General features: G+C 43.2%; 1 protein-coding gene across 5 annotated transcripts in view; it reads right to left on the minus strand.

Annotated features, from left to right (window-relative positions):
* Positions 1–1,057: 1,057 nt before the first annotated feature.
* PRDM10 (PR/SET domain 10) overlaps positions 1,058–22,064 on the minus strand; it is a 101,972-nt gene continuing 80,965 nt past the window's right edge. For all 5 annotated transcript variants that reach the window (XM_032358033.1, XM_032358030.1, XM_032358031.1 and 2 more), the window contains 8 exons: positions 21,510–21,620; positions 20,122–20,322; positions 19,257–19,400; positions 18,687–18,857; positions 17,127–17,267; positions 14,252–14,423; positions 6,229–6,332; positions 1,058–3,316 (listed from right to left, as the gene is read on the minus strand). In XM_032358033.1, the coding sequence (XP_032213924.1) occupies positions 3,116–3,316; positions 6,229–6,332; positions 14,252–14,423; positions 17,127–17,267; positions 18,687–18,857; positions 19,257–19,400; positions 20,122–20,322; positions 21,510–21,620 (1,245 nt within the window). In that variant the 3' untranslated portion in view covers positions 1,058–3,115. The remainder of the gene's footprint in view (positions 3,317–6,228; positions 6,333–14,251; positions 14,424–17,126; positions 17,268–18,686; positions 18,858–19,256; positions 19,401–20,121; positions 20,323–21,509; positions 21,621–22,064) is intronic.

Raw genomic sequence — 22,064 nt, forward strand, 5'->3', positions numbered from 1 at the left:
GGAGGTTCTTCAATTAGAAAACACCAACTAGGACAGGGGAACACCATTCCATAGTTGTCATCCTTGAGTTCCCTTACATATGTCTCTGACCAGACCAGAGTCAACCGAAGAGTCAAAACATTATAAATTGTAATGAACAAAATTAGTAAAGAGATAACTCTCGATTTCGGGTCAGGTCGGATCTCAGGGCTCTGAGATAGAGCTGCACTAGGCCTCCTGGCTCAAATCCGGGCCAGCTGCCCCTTCCCCCTCTCAGCTCACTCAGGCACGTTCTCTCTCTCTCTAGTATTAATAAAAATATTTTTTTAATTAACAATCCCAGTAGTTCTTGTAGCTTCACACATACAAACAAGGAAGATATTTATTAAAAAAAAATATTTATTAATTTTTACACCTGCTGTAGCACAAGACTATTAACACTATAACTCACTGAATGTACATTAAATGTTCACATTTAAATAACAGGACAGGGTCAATATTTTCAACCTGTGGGTCAACTTTAGCATCTCATGAAGTGCTTTTTAGCCCTAGATATCTTGAGAGTTTTTTGAAAGGATAATTCCAAATCGGAAAACAATTCAAGAAGATCAAAGCAATAGGTTTTTCCAGAATAATAGGAATTTTACATGATGAAATGTCTATTTATGTGAGCATAAATCAAACAATAAAAATGTAAAATCTGTATGTAACCTACTCCAAAATTTTCACACTGCACTGATTGAAGTTTAGAGTGCCAATATGTCCTAAGAGAGGCCACAATATAAACATTGGCTACATACTTTTTTTTTTTCTGTATTGATCTTCAGATGGCTTATAATCCACCACCTCTTCAAATCCAAGTCCCTTTGAAAAAATCTATTAACTTGGAATGGACGTGCAGAATACCTGATCTTAGAGAAGTGTTTGGCTTGATGGCCGCCTGCATCTCTGGTTGATAATATACAAATTGGTTTTAGATCCTTTGTTTATTCCACATAAGTACAAAAAGAGAAAAAGAAAAAACTTAGATGAGAAAGAAGCAGAGTCCTTCCAAACTATTTTCTTCTGTGTATTTTACAATTTGAAATAACTGGCATAAAATGAACATTCTGTTCAGTGATAGTTTTCTCTTGTAATCAATAAGTTATTCCTGAGGGAAGGGATAGTACCTTGCTCGTTCAAATTAAAAAGGACCCAATAGGGCCAGATTTAAGGTATAAAAATTAAACTGGACCTTTAGCAAAGTCTAATACTCTTCGCCTAGCAAGTCTTTCTAGACTGGACACTGGGATATTTACAGTTATTATACTGCAGGACTCTGGAACCCAGAGTCTCTGTTTTGTGACTCAGGGTCAATGTTTTCTATGGAAAACATCAACATTACATCTTTGTTACCAAAGATAGAGTCCATCCTTAGCTTCTACACATTTACCAAGTAACTTTCTCAAGCTCCCTTAGTGCCCAGATTTTCAGGGATAACTAAATAAATGAGGTCTCAAAAATAAAGTGCAAAATCTACATATTAGTAAAGTTATTTCGACAGAATCGTTTCTTTTTCCAAAAGGTGTCTTTACCATAAAGAAGCTATTATACTTTCTTAGTTTATAGAACCAGTTTTCACCCAGAAATGTAAATAAAACAGAATAGCTAACTTCATTTGAAATTGAAATTAGATCTTTCTGTTCGGGAGTGATAAGTTCCATCACAGGATAATTCCTCTAAAAATGTGTTAGTATGTCACAAAAAACTGTTAAAATACATACCGATTTCTGCAATGTTTTACGTGTACAATTGGAATGCACAGTAAAAAGTAGGGACGTATTTTCCCCCATTGAATTCATAGCCAACAAGAAAGCAAACAGGAACACATATAAGAAAAGCTATCGCTGAGGCAGATTTTTCTCCTCCCAAGTGACAGTATAAAAAGCATAAAGATTGGATTTCTTTCATATCCCTTATAATTACCTTGACATATAAATGGTCCCCACATTCTTATTTTTCCCCTAAGTGTGAAGTTGGTCATCTTTCCAAAAGGTCCAGGTGAGTTACAATATGTCTAATTTAAAAGTGTTAAAAAAAAAAAAATGAGGGCCACCTTTCCAACCAAACTTAAAGAATGTTCATTTTAAGACAGCATGAGAAGTACTAAAATACACTAAAAGATGTGAGAGTCGGATGTACACCTGATAAGAACAAGGAATTAATCCTGTTCCAATGAATGGTAAATGGATCCTGCAAGGCAGGACAAGGTTTCAGTGCTTTTCACTTTATCGATATGTAATTATCTTAGTATTTTTTCCTGGTACCGAGATCTCAAACACCTCCTTCTTAATACACCACAACCAGAGAATGGGAGGCAAAGCTTTAATGTGGGAGTTTAAATTCTGCTGACATCAAACAAACCTTTTCTCCTACGGGGAGTCTACCGTGGTGGAGTAATAAGGTAAGACCTACCAGAATAGGAGGTTCTTGCCTCAGTGGCTGAAGGCCAGCGCCTGTGCAAAGCACTACCAATAGTAGCCCAATAACAGTTTTCCCAAAGAGGCAAGTTGTTTTCGTGGTTGTTTTAAATCAGCAATAAGAAAAATCTAGACGATGGTTTTTCCTTCAGAACATCACTGTCAAACCTCTGTTTCATCATCTTTATTTTCATATTCAATAGGCTTCCCTTGTTAAATTACTGAAAATGCAAACTCAGAAGATGAAGCAGTTCTGACCGAATAAAATACCCCTCTCCTTCAGGGCCATGGCTTGGAATGAAGAAGTCCAGTGGCCATGGACTTGGCACATCCTTTCTCCACCTTTGGTACAAATGTGATACACTACTTAATGTTTCCGCAAAGGAAAAGTAAGGCCTATCAATGTGTTAAAAAACCAACTCAAGAGTAAGGCGAAGTTTCTCCACCTTGAAATCCACTTTCCCCTTAAGGATCTCCATTCCATGGCAGAAGCTCCTAGGGTTTAAAGAGTCAATTTGGTAAAGATGACCTTGATAAAAGGAGCCCTGGTGTGTGGTTTCCAAATTCTTGAGCGAATGATAAATCTTAAAAAAAGAGTTCCAAGTGTTGGAAGTTTTCAGACTTATGGATGAGAAGAGACATGATGTGACTGCTGGATTCAAGCTCAAGGGTAGACGTTAAGGTTTAGTGATATGCACTTCACTGCTCCCATTCCCATTGGTGGTGGTTGTAATGATATACTGCGTGGACTGCTGCTGGCTGGTGGTCTGGGGGTCCAAGTCACTGTGTGTAGCTGGCTGAACCTGGACTCCCGCGGAGAGAGCAGAAGCTTGCTTTTCCTCCAATTCTGGTTGACTTTCTGATAACACATAATGACCCTAGAATAAAAAAAGATCTTTAGAAATCTGAAGTCTTGAAGGAGTGGGGGAGGTTCTGGGTGGAGAGAAAAAGAAGGAATATGAAAGGAAACGTTATAAGGTAACACCAAAATAGGCACCTATGTGAGTACTTTGGAGGGGATGAATCAGAGTTAATAGACTGCGAAGGTATTTTAAGGGACCGCCTTAGGTGTTCTACCAAATGATACAGTGAAGAGCTCCAGGTACAGAAATTTGCATCACAATCATGACCTATGTGGCTAAGGAAACATGGGCTATTGTACCACTCTTAAGAATTCAGATATTCATAAAGTAAGATTGCTGTCTATTATGATTTAAGAGTAATACAAAGGAGATCACAGAAGAGATATTTAAAGTTTCCTTAAAGAGGCAGAATGGCGGGGCACCTGCATGGCTCAGTTGGTTAACCAATTGTCTTTAGCTGCAGTCCTGATCCTGGAACCCCAGGATCAGGTCCCCCATTGGGATCCCTGCTCAGCAGGGAGTCTGCCTCTCCCTCTGACCCTCTCCCCTCTCATGCTCTCTCTCACTCAAATAAATAAATGAAATCTTAAAAAAAAAAAAAAAAGAAGAAGAAGAAAAAGAGGCAAAATGGCTCCCAAGACAGGGAATCAAGATCAGTGGTTCCTAGACTTCAGAATTTCACAGACCAGCAATTTAAAAGTAATAATAAGTATTCCAAAATTTTATTTTGCCAAGAAAAGTCATTTTTAAGATGCTACTATCAAATCAGAGAAATTTTAACACTCAAAAGTATAAGAAGAGGGGTGCCTGGGTGGCTCAGTGGGTTAAAGCCTCTGCCTTCAGCTCAGGTCACGATCCCAGGGTCCTAGGATTGAGCCCTGCACCGGGCTCTCTGCTTGGCGGGGAGCCTGCTTCCCCCTCTCTCCCTTCTTGCCTCTCTGTCTACTTGTGATCTCTGTCTGTCAAAAAAATAAATAAAATCTTAAAAAATAAATAAATAAAATAAAATCTTAAAAAAAAAAAAAAGTATAAGAAGAACACGATCTTAGAACAAAGTCCCTTACCCTGAATCAATTTAGCTTTATGAAAACATGCATTATCATTATTTTTCCTCTGATCATGGAAACTTCACAGACATGGAGCTATTTCCTTAAGTTAACGTTTTTTGTTTTTTTTTTTAAAGAATTTATTTATTTATTTGACAGAGAGAGATCACAAGTAGGCAGAGAGGCAGGCAGAGAGATAAAGAGAGGAGGAAGCAGGCTCCCTGCCGAGCAGAGAGCCCGATGCGGGACTCGATCCCAGGACCCTGAGATCATGACCTGAGCCGAAGGCAGCGGCTTAACCCACTGAGCCACCCAGGCGCCCAAGTTAATGTTTTTAAAGCAAGAATGTGTCCCTTGGCAGGGTGATCTGTCTGCTATATATGCTAAGAAAAAAGAAGTCACGGAGGAAAACCCAGGCAGTGGCCTTTTCAAGCACTGTCCAGAAAAAAATGTCAGAGACAAATACCCATTTGATTTATCTAGGGTCACGCGCTCAGAGTCCACACTCACCAATCTCTGATTATGATTTACTTTCCCATGTGGGTCTTTCTCAAGCAGGAGGAGGCCAGGTTCTCAGCCTGGGGTCCGTGGACTACTAGGTGGTCCACATGTAGGCTTGAGCGATTCTATGAAGCCTGGGAAATGTACATTAAATGTGTGTGTGTGTGTATGTGTGTGTGCGTGTGTGTGTGTATTATGGCAGGAGGAGGGGAACATCCTTGGCTATAATCAGGTTTTCAAATGAGTTCCTGGCCCAAAAAGGTAGAGTCAATGGGTCCCACAGGGAGTAAAAATTTCACTGATTATGCCTATGAGACTCTTCCATTTCACATTAGTCATTGTTTTCATGGACAATAGTGTTCCTCTGGATTTACACATCTCTCCTAAGTCTAGTTAATGTGAGTTTGTGTGCTAAGAAATGGGTAAGCTCTCAGTATGCTTTGGGGAAAAAAATCAGGTTTTTTTGTTTTGTTTTTTTAATTTATTTATTTGTCAGAAAGAGACAGCGCGAGCACAACAGGGGCAGCAGCAGGCAGAGGGAGAAACAGGCTCCCTGCTGAGCAAGGAGCCCGATATGCGGGACTTGATCCCAGGACCATGGGATCATGACCGGAGGCAAAGCCACCCAGGTGATGCAAAAAATCAGGTTTTGGGTCCACCAGACTACCCTGCTGCTCTTTGAGACATCTTGGGAAAAAGTCTTCCCCTGGGAACATCCCAATATCCTTAGCCACTTATGAGTATGTTTCTTAATTTAAATTTACATACTGTTTTCTAATTACTTAGAGGCAGGCCAGTACAAACCAATGAAGATAAAAACAGAGGTAGCAGATACCACCAACACTGACCTGCCTAATCTAAATAGAACAAGGTAATTCATGCCAATGGGGGGCGGGGGGACTATGCTGACTATTTAAAATAGCTTAAAAGAGCTCCATAACAGATTCATTCTACTATTCTCTCCCAACCCAGCTGAGGACCAATAGTCATAAATACTTCCCACAAAGCACGTAAAAAAAGTGATCAACTACGACTCTGTACATGTATGCATCTAGCAGGTTCATTACAGTCATTAATTACATAGGTATTTATTGACCATTTGCTATATACCAGCCTCCTGGGCAAGGCACTGAGAATAAAGAGGTAAAGGCCAAGACCCGGCTTTCAAGGAATTCACTGTCTGCTGGGAAAAGACAGACCGGAAACCAGTTATTAATATACACTATAATAAGGGTTATAACATAGCTCCACAAGGAGTTATGGGAGTACAGAGGAGGTATCTCTAACTCAGGTAAGGAGAGCTGAGGAGTAGGAAATGGGAGTTCGTGGAGACTGGTGTAGTATAACGGACAGGAAAGTCCTCCGGAGCAGGTCACTTACCGGCGTAACCGCCTTTACTTGGCCAGTGGTGACCGGAGTGGCCACACCACTGTCTGTAATCACGAACTGACCTGGGGGAAGTGTCATCATTTGAATCTCCGATGCTGAAAAACAGGAAATATCCATACTTCAGTGGTTTCAGATCTTAATACAAGTTGTAGTAACAAATACCTAGCAAGGGACCACATCCCTCTTTGAGACATTTTCCATAGATTTGCTTGCCGTTAGTCATATGATATGACTTCCCCAAACTCTGATAAGAATGATCATAGAAAGTTAGCCCAGAGTTAGCAAATATCAGAAACAATCAATGCATCTCACCTGAACGTGACTTCTGAATATCCATAAGACAAATATTTAATAATTTTTTTAAAACCTTGGAGTAAGTTACAAAGGTTTACCTGTTAGCTCAATATTTTTATCCTTTAATTTGGGATTTGAATCACTAACAGTGTACCCACTATTGCCTACTAATCACAATGTAATCTAACTTGAATTTTTATTTCACCACCAGTGTTATTAAAGAAAATTAAAAACAAAGCTCATGGGGCGCCTGGGTGGCTCAGTGGGTTAGAGCCTCTGCCTTCGGCTCAGGTCATGATCCCAGGGTCCTGCCTCTCTGCCTACTTGTGATCTCAGTCTGTCAAATAAATAAAATCTTTAAAAAAAAAAAAACAAACAAAGCTCACCCTACCATCCAGCTGGTCTTTATATAATATTTTATATATATATAATATATATGGTCTTTATATAATATTTCCTTCTAAAAGGAACCAGAGCTTCTGGCTTCTGTCTGATTCCAAAGCTGGTATAGGAAACATTACAGGATGAGCCTATGTCATAAGATGAACTGGGATCATACCAGCATGCAAGCTGCTGTAAGAGACAAGGGGTCATGTAGAAGAGACACAGGGGCCAATGTGAAGATGCTCCCATTGGCCAATGACAGGATAATCTGAGCATCAGTAAAGGTAATGACTGCAATGGCCTGAAATATATTTACTGTGATGACAATGAGACTACAATGATAGTAAGACACACACACATACCCCTCATTGTTCACCTTGGATAATACTAGGAAAGAACTCATTATTTTGAAAACTGGGAAATAAAAGAGATGAACTGGATATTTAAAGCATTTATCCTGCCCTTCTGTGCAAAATGTACCTCAGAGTAACTTATTAGTCAAGGTAAAGATTTTTTGTTTTCTTTTTTTTTTTTTTAATTTATTTGACAGACAGAGATCACAAGCAGGCAGAGAGAGAGGAGGAAGCAGGCTCCCTGCCGAGCGGAAAGCCTGACGCCGGGCTCAATCCCAGAACCCTGGGATCATGACCCGAGCCGAAGGCAGAGGCTTTAACCCACTGAGCCACCCAGGCGCCCCAAGATTTTTTCTTTATAGTAGTTTTCTGGGGGCACCTGGCTGGCCCAGTTGGTGGAGTGCGCAACTCTTGATCTTGGGGTGTGAGTTTTGAGCCCCATGTTGGGTGCAGAGATCACTTAAAAATAAAATCTTAAGGAAAAAAAAAAAAAGAAGAAGAAGAAGAAGTTTTCTAAATATTAAGTAAAGAATGATAGAATCAGACTACGACAGCTCTGCAATCCGTAACGAAGCAGAGGAGCAGAGGGAGAAGGCAGACAGCAAGCGTCATGAGCCTCCTGCAGAAGTTCACACCACTAGCCACAAGTGTCTTGGAGGGGAAAAGAAAAAAAAAAGAACCTAAATTTGGTCAAGTCTCCAGTCTACAGGAAAGAAAACGGACAGAAGAAAGCATCTTAAATGATAATATAGGGATGACAACAGCAAAAACCACAACATGGGAAATTCTACAGAACAAATGACCCAGTTCCTTTAACACATAAACTGCAATTTAAAAGAGAGTATACAGGGGCGCCTGGGTGGCTCAGTGGGTTAAAGCCTCTGCCTTCGGCTCGGGTCATGATTCCAGGGTCCTGGGATCGAGCCCCATATCAGGCTGTCTGCTCTGCAGGGAGCCTGCTTCCTCTTCTCTCTCTCTCTGCCTGCCTCTCTAACCTACTTGTGATTTCTGTCTGTCGAATAAATAAATAAAATCTTTTAAATAAAAAACAATAATAATAATAAATAAAAAAATAAAAAAAATAAAAGAGAGTATACAGGGGCGCCTGGGTGTCTCAGTGGGTTAAAGCCTCTGCCTTCGGCTCAGGTCATGATCCCAGGGTCCTGAAATCGAGCCCCGCATCGGGCTCTCTGCTCACCAGGGAGCCTGCTTCCTCCTCTCTCTCTCTGCCTGCCTCTCTGCCTACTTGTGATCTCTGTCTGTCAAATAAATAAATAAATAAAATCTTAAAAAAAAAAATAAAAAGTAAAAGAGAGAGTATATAATAAATAAATAAATGTGTCAATAGGATCTAATTAATTTTCATTAATCACTGATAAATATCACTATATTCCTAAAAAAAATAATAACAGAGAGAATACACACACAAAAAAACAAAAACAAACCCTCAAGGGCTGTCTGGTCAGTGGAGCACGTGACTCTTGATCTCGGGGTCATGGGTTTGAGCCCCATATTTGGTGTAAAGATTACTTAAAAATATAAAATCTTTTTAAAAAAAATCCCTCAAGGGCGCCTGGGTGGCTCAGTGGGTTAAGCCGCTGCCTTCGGCTCGGGTCATGATCTCCGGGTCCTGGGATCGAGTCCCGCATCGGGCTCTCTGCTCAGCAGGGAGCCTGCTTCCTTCTCTCTCTCTCTCTGCCTGCCTCTCAGTGTACTTGTAATTTCTCTCTGTCAAATAAATAAATAAAATCTTTAAAAAAAAAAAAAAAAAAAATCCCTCAAAAGACATAACCAATTGCAATGCATGAGCCTTATTTAGAACTCAATTTGAAAAAAACCAACCATTAAAAAAAAATTTAAGAGGGGAGCCTGGGTGGATCATTCAGTTAAGTGACTACCTTTGGCTCAGGTCATGATCCCATGACCTGGGATCGAGCCCCGAATCGGGCTCTCTGCTCAGCAGGGAGCCTGCTTCTCCCTCTTCCTCTACCCCTCCCCTGCTTGTGCTCTCTCTCTGTCTCTGTCAGATAAATAAATAAAATCTTTAAAAAAAATTTAGGAGACAATCACAGAAATACGAACAGTGGATATTTGATGGTTATTAAAGAATTACTGTCCTGTATTTTTAGGTTTGATAACTGTACTGGAGTTGCGCTTTAAAAAATATTTTCCTGGGCACATAGGTGACTCAGTCAGTTGAACATGAGACTCTTGGTTTTGGCTCCAGTCATGATCTCAGGGTTGTCAGATCGAGCCCTTCATCGGGCTCAATGCTCAGTAAGGAATCTGGTTGAGAGTCTCTCTCTCTCTCCCTCTCCCCCAACCACCCCCAAGAGTGCTCTACATAAATAAATAAATAAATAAATATTTTTAAAAATATTCATGGATGAAATAATACAGATTATTATACAGTTGGGGAATTAGAAGAGAATGATGGGAGTACAGATGAGACAAGATTGGCCCTGAGTTGGTATAAAGTTGGATAATGGGCACAAAGGCATTCATAATACTATTCTATTTTTGTGTATTTTTAAATGTTTCCCCTAATAAACAACTTCAATTCCAGAATCTTTTCTCCAGGGTTTCTATTATTCCCATGGCAATCATTTCACCTTTCTTTCACAGGAATTAAACTTAGTATAAATGTCTACTTACCAGGGTTCTCCTGGTAGTGACCATGAGTCTTTCCCCAACTAGAAACAAGACTCAGTCAGCATTGTGACGACCGAAATTTAAGAGAACAGATTGTAAAAATAACAAGAAGATAGAGTTTGAGCCTGATTCCATACCAGATCCACATAACACAGACAAAGATCAAGGACAATGGAGAAAGACTCAAAGAAAGAAGTCAATAGTAGGAGGAAGGCCACCACTGGCCTTCCCAACTTCTCAGCCCCTACTGCTCCTACTTGCTACTATCGACATCTAGCTATTCCTCTGTTCTAGATCTTCATCATAAAGATCTCATGCCTTCCAGCTCATATCCAAGGCTGCCATTCCCACCAAAACTGTTAACTACTAGGACCTTCAGCCGCCAACCTTTTGCTGCTTCTGTAGCACTAATCTCAGGGTTTTGAAAGCAATCCACTCATCTCTCTCTCTCTACTGGATAATGATCTATTTGAGTCAAGGACTATCTTATAAGGAGAGGCCACACTGTGTGGTGGTTTGGAGTTCCAAGCCTCTAGTTACTAGGGGGGTTCCTTGACCAGTTACTCTGTGTCTGAGTTTCCCTATCTGTAAAGTACAAATAACAACTATATTTACAGGTTGTTGTGAATACTGAATGTAGTATATATGTGGCTTAGAACCATTTCCAGCACTGTGGAGAGCCATCCAGCAGATGCAAGGAGTCACGTAGACGAAAATGCCTGAAGATTAAGGAAGTGAGAATGATTGGCTAGGTAGGGTATGGGTGCGCTCGTGGCTGATGCATGAACAGCACCAGGAGCCAAGAGAGAAATGCATGATTACTGCTTGAGAACAATAGAGCCCTCTGTGGTTACATAAGGGTTCACGAGGAGACCGAGTGCACAGGGCAGTGACTAGATAACTGGGCTGGACCGCCTACATGTATATATTGCCAGAACTTGCTTGAGAGAGTAGTAGAAGTAAAAGTAATAGTAGAAGTAGAAGTAGAAGTAATAGTAGTAGTAGAAGTAGAGACGCTAATAGAAACCCTAATAAAGAAGTTTGCTCCTCATCACGTTTGCGGGTCGTTCTTGCTGGCGAGAGCGACAACTGGTGCCGAAACCCGGGAAACTGTCCGCATCGCAAAACGGAGATTGAGATAGAGCAACGATAAGGTAAGGAGTGCACCTATTTCTGTCTAGTGAGTGACAGGGAAAGTTCCTAAGATTAGGACGATACAAGTGAAAGTTCCCTCGGCAGGGACGATACAAGTGAAAGTTCCCTCGGCAGGGACGATACAAGTGAAAGTTCCCTCGGCAGGGACGATACAAGTGAAAGTTCCCTCGGCAGGGACGATACAAGTGAAAGTTTCCTCGGGATGGGGAACGAGCTTAGTAGATGTAGAATGGAAGATCCCCTAAAAGACGTTCTCAAGATGAACGGTACCCCCTTAAAGGCAAAAACAGCCCGAGCCTTTTTAAAAGAAGTAGCAGAGATTGCCCCCTGGTTTATAGAAGAAGGGCTCCTAAATTTGCCACAATGGAAACACCTGAGCGAGGATTTAAAACTCTGTCCCTCTACTTCCCCGGGGACTCTCGCCGTGTGGTCCCTGGTGAAAGTATGTTTGCAATCCCCCCGAGAGCCCCTGCAGCGAGCAGTACTACAGGGAGGGGAAGTTTTTTTTGCAAGTGAAAGAAGAATCCCGTAAGGGCTCCTCCCGAGACTCGGGCTCCTCCCGAGACTCTGACCCCGAAAGCGAAAGCTCAGAAGGGATGTCAGAAAGCGAGTTGCAGGAGCTAGGAAAGATAGAGGCAAACAACAAGAAGGAGGAATCTCCCGGTCTCCAGACAGACTTGGAAGCCATGAGGCAACGACTTGAGGATAAAGAGGCGGAATTGCAAAAGGTATTAGGAGAGTTAAGAGTGCAGGGAGAAGTAATGGCGCAGCTGAGAGCAGGGGCGGAAGCCGCAGTTGTGGCACAATCGAAATTAAAAACGAAAGTTACGCCGCTTCCGCATTTTAGCTCCACAGCGCCACCCCATGAGTGGCCCCCGCCTTATAAGCCCAACTGCACCAAGACGTGCTATTGTTCGGGCTGCGCCACGGAGAATTGGAGAGAGGTCCTTGGCCCGGGAAAAGGCTTTTTTCCAGTGTTAGAAGATCAGAATCATCAGAGGTATCACCAGCCACTAGATTTTAAGTTGGTAAAGAAGCTGAAGGAGGCAGTTAGCAGCTATGGGCCCCAGGCAGCCTTTACGGTCTCCCTTGTGGAGTCGCTGGGAGCACTCTACCTCGCTCCCGAGGACTGGGCCAACTTGACCAGGGCGGTATTAAGTGGAGGACAATATCTAGAATGGAAAATCCAAAATCAGGACAATTGTCTGGACACGGCACGGAGAAATGCAGCCGCAGGTAACCCGCAGTGGAATTTGGAAATGCTGACAGGCACGGGGCCATACCTCGGGGCCCAAGTGCAGAGTACATACCCCCCTGCGGTGTATCAACAGATAGCCACGGCAGCCCTCAGGGCTTGGAAGACTCTGAGAGGGGCAGGAGACTTGCAAGGCCAATTATCCAAACCCGACCCGGTGCTTAGATGGCACCGAGGTTCCCTTTGTGTTTTCCCACAGGATGCGCCTGCTCCACTCTGGGTGCCGGAGTGGAACCTGTGGAGGGTGCTGGTGATGGTGATGATAGCGACGATGACTGTCCTACAGCCTGTTCCCGTAAAGGCGGAGTCAGTTCAACTGTGGTCGAGAACAAGAGACTGCCCAGCTTCAAGCCCTTCTTCAAATGGCTCAGCATAGAGTGCAATCTTCTCACCCTAACTCATGTTTGTTACTGACGCTTAAAGCTTTGTGAGCTCTTTATTCTCTCACTTCCCTTCCCTGACGCACGCATGGTATGTTGTAGGAACAATTGTAGGAGTACTAGTGGTAATTGTTCTTTTCATGTGCCTCCTGCCTTATGCACTTAAAATTATACTCGCAGAAGTTTATAAGGTAAAAGCTATTGTACGTAACCACCAGTTAATCACTCGCAATAGGCTCAAAGTACCACCTTGAATGCCACTCAAGTATCTCTTGGCTCCGTCAGCAATTGGGTTAGTATGTCATAACAATCAGTCTCATTCCTCAAAACCTGGGCAGGCATAAGAGCCCTGATCATGTTGATGATTCTGGCTCAAGTACTCCTTCTAAAATGCATCTGTAGAATTGCGCGACAACAGCAGCTATAGCAACGGGCTTTGGTCTAAGCCATGATGGCTCTGGAGGTCGGGACCTCCCCCCAAATATGGCTTAGTATGCTGGATCGGTAGCCAGAGACGGGTAAGACTGATCCCTCACCATAGCAACCTAAGACAGGGGCTCCTCGACCAGGGGGAGTACCCGATGACGGGTAAGCATGTGTGCTGAGGATTGGCAACCTAAGACAGGCACGATCCCTGCCATGTAAACAAATAAAAAAGGGGGAGCTGTGGAGAGCCATCCAGCAGATGCAAGGAGTCACGTAGACGAAAATGCCTGAAGATTAAGGAAGTGAGAATGATTGGCTAGGTAGGGTATGGGTGCGCTCGTGGCTGATGCATGAACAGCACCAGGAGCCAAGAGAGAAATGCATGATTACTGCTTGAGAACAATAGAGCCCTCTGTGGTTACATAAGGGTTCACGAGGAGACCGAGTGCACAGGGCAGTGACTAGATAACTGGGCTGGACCGCCTACATGTATATATTGCCAGAACTTGCTTGAGAGAGTAGTAGAAGTAAAAGTAATAGTAGAAGTAGAAGTAGAAGTAATAGTAGTAGTAGAAGTAGTAGTAGTAGTAGTAGTAGAGACGCTAATAGAAACCCTAATAAAGAAGTTTGCTCCTCATCACGTTTGCGGGTCGTTCTTGCTGGCGAGAGCGACACAGCACCTAGTCAGAGCTTAAAGAAAGCTGGCTAACATTACTACTGTGTGGTATTACTGACGGGAATGTCAATATTAATTTTTTGTATATCCAGGATCTAGCACATCCGCTTACACAAAGATTCTATTCAACGAATGTTGATGGAAGAGATGACTCACCACCATCAATATACCCTAGATTCATCTATTCTGCTATTGAGTCCCTCTGCCTACACTTTCTTCGGCAGTACTCCTGATGGCTCTGAAATGGATCGCTCTCTGAGATCAGAACGCCGCCTTGAATTTGGTCATGAAATTCGTTCAAGGATATGCACCACAGAATGTAGAAAATGGCCAATGATACTTTAGCCCAGAAAATTTATTCTAAAGCTGATAAAATTATGACCCTTGACTGTAGATTTCCCACCCATGAGCTAGACCCCCATCCCTGGTTCTGACTTACAGTAGCCACGGAAGGAATTCCAAGTGTTGGGCAGGTAGGTATGTTGTACAGAGGAACCCTGCTGCTGCTGCTGGAGAGCCTGGCCTGGTGTGGAGGCACCGCCTTGGATATGGGAGGGGCTGAGCCCTTGCTGGGACTGCTGGGAGGCAGGGCTCAAGGGCTGCCCAGCTACCTAGAGAGAAAGACAAGGCACAAGTAGAAAACTAATCACTTCCAGTATAGTTAAGACTCACAAGTAACTGAAGGAAGTAAATCTGGCTGCATAAATGATAACACTGAATGTGCGGTTGCTAAAATAATAGTATTTTAAATAAGAAGAAGATTAATGAAAAGGAATCATAACTATCAAAACCCAATTCATTTTCCAAGGATTATCTACAAGAATATCCAAAAAATTAATTTTACTAAGCGCATTAGAAAGATAAATGAATGAAAGTCTAATTATCTTAATTACATTAAGATTTTTTAAAAATTGAGGAGCTAAAGAGCTTGCCTATGTCACAGAGCGAATCTATAACACAAACTGAAGCAGAACCCAGAAATCATCATTTCCACTGAGTACACTGGGAAATCCCACTCACTTAGTGGAGATAAACACAGATGTGGAGGCAGACATCCAGAAAGAGGCTTATTCCTGTCCACAGGACAGAGCCCAAGCTCCACAGTTTGCCCTGCAAGCCCTCCAGATTCCAGCTCCAAACTACCTTCCCAACTTCTCTCCCAAACATCATTTCCTGTTAGCAAACTAAACAGTTTTCCATAAATGTCCCAGTTTCCCACCTCTGAGCCTTTACTCATAATGAGAGTGTATTCAGATCCTAATGCCTTGCCCAACCACCATATCAAAATCATACCCCTCCTTCAAGACCTAACTCAGATACCACTTCCACAGAAACCTCCTTGATTCCCTGCTAAATGTAATCTTTCCCTCTTCTGAAAGTCCAGAACTTACTATATAGCCACATCATCCTCAGACCCAGGCAAGACCTATCCTTAGACCATGGCCCTGGAATATGTGTCCCCTTCTACATGACACTTGGGAACCAGAGTCCCCCATTCCCTGTGGAAATGGCCTTGCACCCACTTCCAGGGCCTGCACAAGTCTCTTGCCTGGGCCTGTCATCTTGCAGGGGTCCTATCTCTTGGATGTGGGCTCCTCTAAGGGAGGAGATATTTGGCCACAGAGGACCAAGGGGATAGTTGTGGGATCACCTTTGCAGGGATGAGGAAGTAGCTGGGACACGTGGCTTGGGGTGTCCACATGGGTACACAGAAGGCCCTGTGAGGTGCAGGATGGAGGCTGGGTGAGAAAAAATGGAGAGCAGTCTTGGGGAAGGTTGTCCCTGAGCCACCACCTTCTGAGAAGGAGTCCCTCCAGCACAGGGTTCCTTTGAGAAACTTAAAAGTGTGATACCTGTGGTGGTGGAAAAGATGGGCCCCTTGTTGACAGAGGTGACTGTCTGGGATGAGATAAAGTGACAGAAACCTCACAGCCTCTGACCCTCACACTAGAAGGAAGAGAGCGGCCACAGATGGCAAGCAGCAGAGCCTCCCATCCCCAATGTTCCCCAGTAAACAGGAATGCAGAGAAAGTACATGTTTATCCTGTGGATTTCCACAGCAGCTTGAAGGGCACAGAGCCAGCAAGGGAGGGAGAAATCCTTCTATCTCTTCTTCCCGCCCCAGCCTGGCAGCTGCCAGCACCGCCCATACGTTTGGCAGGAAGGCAAGTAATTTCCAATCGGCACTAACCATGTTACTTAGTATCAATTGTTACTTAGCATATATTTTTCAATTTTGTTATTATACAAATATATGTGTCAAGTAGGAAGGCAGAACATACATTTTTTTTAAAGTTTTTATTTAAATTCTAGTTAGTTGGGGCGCCTGGGTGGCTCAGTCAGTTAAGCGTCTGACTCTTGATTTCAGTTCAGGTTGTGATCTCAGGGTGATGAGATCGAGCCCCCTGGTAGGCTCCCTCCTCAGTGGGGAGTCTGCTTCTCCCTCTCCTTCTGCCCCTTACCCTGCTCATGCTTGCTCTCGCTCTCTCTCAAATAAATAAATAAAATCTTTAAAAAAGAGAGTTTGTTTCTAGGTTTGCTCCCTCTCTCTTTTTTTTCCCTTTGCTCATGTGTTTTGATTCTTAAATTACAGATATGAGTGAAATCATATGGTCTGTCTTTCTCTGACAGACTTATTTCACTTAGCATAATAGTCTCTAGCTCCATCCATGTAGTTGCAAAGAACATATTTTATTTAACAGTTTGTTAGCTTGATTTGAAACTTTAAACTGCCTCGACATACGGCATGCAGGCTTTCATTTGTACTCTTGTTCTGGAACCTGTAAATATCAGAAGTGGGCCTGCACGTGTCCTTTCCAGTTCAAATATCATATCCTGTTTGCTTCTGTATATATGTCATAACCCTACTAGACTCCAAGCTTGGAGGGCAAGACCTAGAAACGTTTCATGCAAAGGGTAAGATTGTAAGAAATATTTTTTGAATGGATGTAGTTATGCTGTCTCTATCATACAAACACAATAATACACCACAAAGTCATGGTTCCAAAATTCTAGAACAACTTAGCAACTGCATGCTATCAGAAAGCCATTTAAAACAGTAAGCAAAGGCCAAGGCTGTCCCTAGAATATGAGATCTCAGGGCTCCTTCTGCTCAGGGGAAACTCATCATTTAATGCAAGTATGCCCATAATGCCAATATAAAACCCAGAGGCAAAGGCAGGACCTATAATGAAGGCCCAAAAATCATTTCAATAGCCCAGGTACCTAGGTCTGAAGATGATGTCTCTTCACTCACATGAACGTTCCCAGGTCGCCTGGACCATACTCCCTTGACAAACAGCTGGAGAACGTACCTGGGATGACGAGGGGGTGGAGGAAGTGGGCTCTGTGACTTGGATGTGTTGCACCTGGATGGCATGCTGGGTGTAGGTCTGAGGGTCGTGGAGTTGGCCAACATCCACAGTGGACTGCTGAGACTGGTGTGGGGAAGTGGCCTGAGGGATGGGAAGACAAAACGCATTCTGATTAAGGGGAAGGGGAATCCTTCCAGAGAAAACCTTCAGCTGCACCAATGCCCCAGCAGGAGAGTGGATGGGCCTTCGCTCCCAGAGAGCCCACACCTAAGCCATGTTGGTAAGCATTAGCAAAGACGATTGTTTTTAAAAGTTACACTTAAAAAACATAAGTCGCTAATGCTATTTAATTCTGAAAGAAAAGGGCAGAAAGGGAAATATAGCTCATCATAAGATGAATGAGAAGCTCTCAGGAATCAAAAGTCCTTTTCCCTTAAGTTTCATTTAATTTAATGCCTTACCCTTGACAAGAGAATTTGCTTTCAGCTACTGACCCACTAGAAGAGTGGTCTCCAACCCTTTTTAGGCACCCCAGACATCTCTGAAACTCTGGCTAAAGTATAGTCCCTTTTTCCAGAATAATGTACATATACATCACACTTCACAGGCAATCCCAGAGATTCATAGGTTCCTCCAAAGCCTGAAGTTAAGAAACATCCCATAAGAAAAACAAGAGAAAGCACAGTCAATGACAGTAGCAACTCCTCCTTTCCTGCTCTGGTATTCGTCCAGAATTTTCAGACCAAATTAGTTCAAAGCAACAGGTTTGATCATTTGTGCCTTGAATACACTTCCTCAGCGTAATTAAATGAAACAATAGTTCTGGGAGGATTTCTTCTTTTAGCTCCCTCATCAGTGAGAATGAGCTACCAATTATCTGGTAGAAGGAACGGAATTATACCTCTGTACCAATAACATGCTGATTCTCAAAACTCAAGATCATTCTTTTTTTTTTTTTTTTTTTTTAAAGATTTTGTTTATTTATTTGACAGAGAGAGATCACAAGCAGGCAGAGAGAGAGAGAGAGGAGGAAGCAGGCTCCCCAGTGAGCAGAGAGCCCGACGTGGGACTCGATCCCAGGACCCTGAGATCATGACCTGAGCCGAAGGCAGCGGCTTAACCCACTGAGCCACCCAGGCGCCCCTCAAGATCGTTCTTTACAACCTCCCTTTAGATGCCCAAGTCGGCACGTACCAAACTAGTTCTCCACCAAGTAGTCAACTTTGGAGCTCAAGGACTCAAAAGAGGCTCTGAAAGATCATGGGGGACTGTCCCAGGTAGCACAGGAGGACAGTATATATGGCAGCCCGAAACGGCTAGACTGCTCTTGAGGGAAATCTCTTACACCGCTAATTCCACAGCCCTGTACAGCCCGGAGGGCAGGAGAGCTTTACAACAAAAAGCCTTAGACTCAGACCTTACATGCAAAGCAAGTGACGTGGAATCCAGCTCTAGGTCTGAGAATTGGGTGCTTTAGTTGACCACCACCCCCCACCCCAGCCCCGCCATATTGGCTAGTGGCCATATGACATTGGTGAAGGTGAAGAGAAACATGTATACCGGAGCCACTTGAACCACTTGAAGCTGTATGTGCTGAGGCTGCTGAAGACCGGATGTCGACTGAGACACGGGAATGTACTGAATTCTCTGGTAGTCCCCCTGTGACGTTCTGTAATCTGTGGTTAAGGTCTGGGACAGTTCTGTCATGGCTTGGGTTAGGAGGTCTGTTGTCTAGAAAAGTCACAAAAACCACATTAGCTGGTGACACTACTGCTTGCACAAATTAGCCCTGAGCTCAGGCAGGAGAAATCCGAAGATGAGAAGATACTGGAAGATTACCCATGTGTCTGCATCTGCCTGTCTGTGTCAGCCCCAGTGGAGCTACCAGAGAGGTTCTGACAGTCTCCCAGCACAGGAGCAGCACTGAACATTTCTTGCTGCCCCTTCTACAGAGAGCTTTGGAAAGCATCAACCAGGAGACCAACCATAAGCATAATGCCTGGGTAGAAAACTGAAGGATAATGGGCTACCTTTGCAGCCAATTACAGAGCAAGTTAGACATGGCTTTGGCATTGGAAGCCATGATAGGCGCCAAAGGGGATGAAGTGCCCTTACCAGCCACACACTTACCACCACGGTCTCCCCGGTAGCACTGTCTGTGGTTAACACAGCTGGGGTAGCACTGATCACAGCTGTTGTCAGTGGTGGATGTAAGGTGTTAGGGAGCTGGGCATACTCTGGATGCTTCTTTCGAATGTGCTGTACCATCTTGGTCTGGAAGAGTATGGCAAAACCAAGAATCATTACTAGAGTTAGTTATTTGCCATTTTTCTCAAACTCAAACCCTGCAAGAGTCCTAAAGTCTTTCTGTATTTGAAAGAAAGAAGGTATGGTGCTCCTCCCAAAGCAGCACAGGGTTTACAAGAGAAAAAGAAGAGGTAGAGAAGAAACTGAACACCCATGGGACCCCACACCACCAGGCAAGGGCAGCACACCTCATTCATGGTAACCTCTCATCCCCCCAGTAACTCCAGCAACCAATCACAAGCTCCCTGCCCCCCATAACCAAGAATGACCCCCTTTTCAAGATCTATCATGTAAGTTCCTACGTAGTTCCTACAGAAGTAGGAAGTTCCTAGAAGTAAACCTATAGAAGATGTAAACCTGTAGAAGTTCCTACAGAAGTAAACCTGAGCTCATAAAGCAGAAGCATAACTATTCTAACACGAAACCTTCAGCAGACCGAGGGAAAAGGAAACCAACTGAATGCTCAGGTTATGTATGAGATACACTAACTCTGGGGAAATTCCACATATCCTCTTCCCATACTGGATTTACAGTTCCTATTCTCAGGAAGTAGCTCCTTAGCCATCTGAACTAGGAAAACACCTCTGACAGCCCCCATCAATCCAGCAGAAGCCAACTGCCGCCTTCTCTTAGGAGATTCCTTCAATAATGACCTTGATTCAGATGCATTCAAAGCCCTTCCCAATACCTTGCTGCTGTACTGTTTGGAGCAGTGAGGGCAGCAGACAGGAGGGGTGGCTATTGTGCCTGTGAGCTGGGTGTGGGTGCTCAGCATGGGATCCGGCTCTCCCGGGCCAGCTGGACGGAGTTTGCGAATGCTCGGTGGGAGCTCAGCCCCTGGATGGTTCTTCAGAATATGGGCTTTTCGCTTGCTGGCACTTTTGTAAACCTGCAAATTCAAATGCTTTGTCACAAAAGCAGCATACGGTTCTACCTTCTTACTTTAAAGCACACTCTCTAACAATTCCGTTGTTAGATAGGAGAAATGAGAAAAGGTATTCAGGTAGCCCAATATAAAATATATGAACAGCTATCCTGAAGGATATATAAAATAAGAGCATAATGTAGATAGGCTAGGCATCTAAGATAGTAATAACAAAAATAGCCCTTACCCTGAAGTTTAAGAGGTAGATACACAGTCAAAGAAAAAGAATTGTTTCAAAGCCCAGATCATCCCACTTAGCCTTTCTACAAAAGCTCTCAATGTTTACTAGATGCCAAAGAATCTTCCAAAATGGCAAGTCTATAAGTGACTAGTACCTCCAATGGTAAATCTATGCTTTAAAAAGTTTCCCAGGGGTGCCTGGGTGGCTCAGTGGGTTAAAGCCTCTGCCTTCGGCTCAGGTCATGATCCCGGGGTCCTGGGATCGAGCCCCACATCTGGCTCTCTGCTCAGCGGGAAGCCTGCTTCCCCTTCTCACTCTCTGCCTGCCTCTGCCTACTTGTGATCTCTGTCTGTCAAATAAATAAATAAAATCTTTAAAAAAATAATAAATAAATAAATAAATAAATAAATAAATAAAAAGTTTCCCAGTTTTAAGCTAACACAACTCCATCGTATAAGGAAACAATATTACAATGAAACAATAGGTGTATATTTGGTTTTTTTGTAACTGCACAAAAGTAAGGATGAAATAGTACAGTCTTCCATTGTAAACCTTGTCCACAAAAAATCAATTAAAAAAGAAAAAAAAAAAAAACACTTGTCCACATCCTACTCAATCTTCTAGAAATCCCAAACTCACTGTATATATTTTACAAGTAGGATGATAAACAATTTCGCTTTAGAGCCTAGGAATTTAAAATGAATTTATATACTAAGCCCTTGGTAAGCCTCTGCTTTTAAAACAAAACCACAGAGAGAAGGAAAAACATTTAACACAAAGTCAACTAATGCTTAGGGAAAAAATTTTGGCTTAAAATGAGACTGAACTTGTAGCCCTTGCTCATCTGAATGGAAAACTACTGAGAGCCAGGGGACCATCTGTTAAGAGTAACTGCAAGATCCCAGTATATTCATACATGCAGACAAAGGGCTCCCAGAGACGCATCCCAGCGTGGATAGTTTCCTTTTACCTTATCACAATACTGACAAAAGTAGTCGCGGTTGGGCTTTATGATGGGGAGGGTTAGCTCCGGCACCTCCTCTATCTTCATGTCTGGGTGCCTCTTTGATAAGTGATTTACCTAAAGGGGAAAAAAGCAAATGAGAAAAAAGAACCCATTACAAAGAGAAGCGAACCAAATGCTCTGGTCTTGAATGCTAGAAGATGGAATCCTCTGAAGCCATGCCCCAAAACAGTAAGGCATGTGGCCAGATCCAGCATTTTCAGGCCCTTCTGACACGAAGCCTTAAGAGTCATGGTTAGCAGGAGTTACCAGTCATTCAGAAGGTCACTGTGGATTCCACGATGGGAAAGGGGATAGCACGAACCCCGTGCACACACCCTGCTTTGAAGGGCAGTTTCCTACTACTGCTCTTTCGCATCCGGAAAGGGGAGGCATTAAGGGAGCCACTGGGGAGAAGGACAAACCCCACCAGAAAGGATGTTCAGGAACACAAGAAGAAAGAAATGAAATAGAAGGGCAGAGACTGAGCAGGGTAAAGCAAAAGAAACTCATAATAAGAAG

This window comes from Mustela erminea, chromosome 9 (genome assembly GCF_009829155.1).
Source record: "Mustela erminea isolate mMusErm1 chromosome 9, mMusErm1.Pri, whole genome shotgun sequence".
NCBI lineage: Eukaryota > Metazoa > Chordata > Mammalia > Carnivora > Mustelidae > Mustela > Mustela erminea.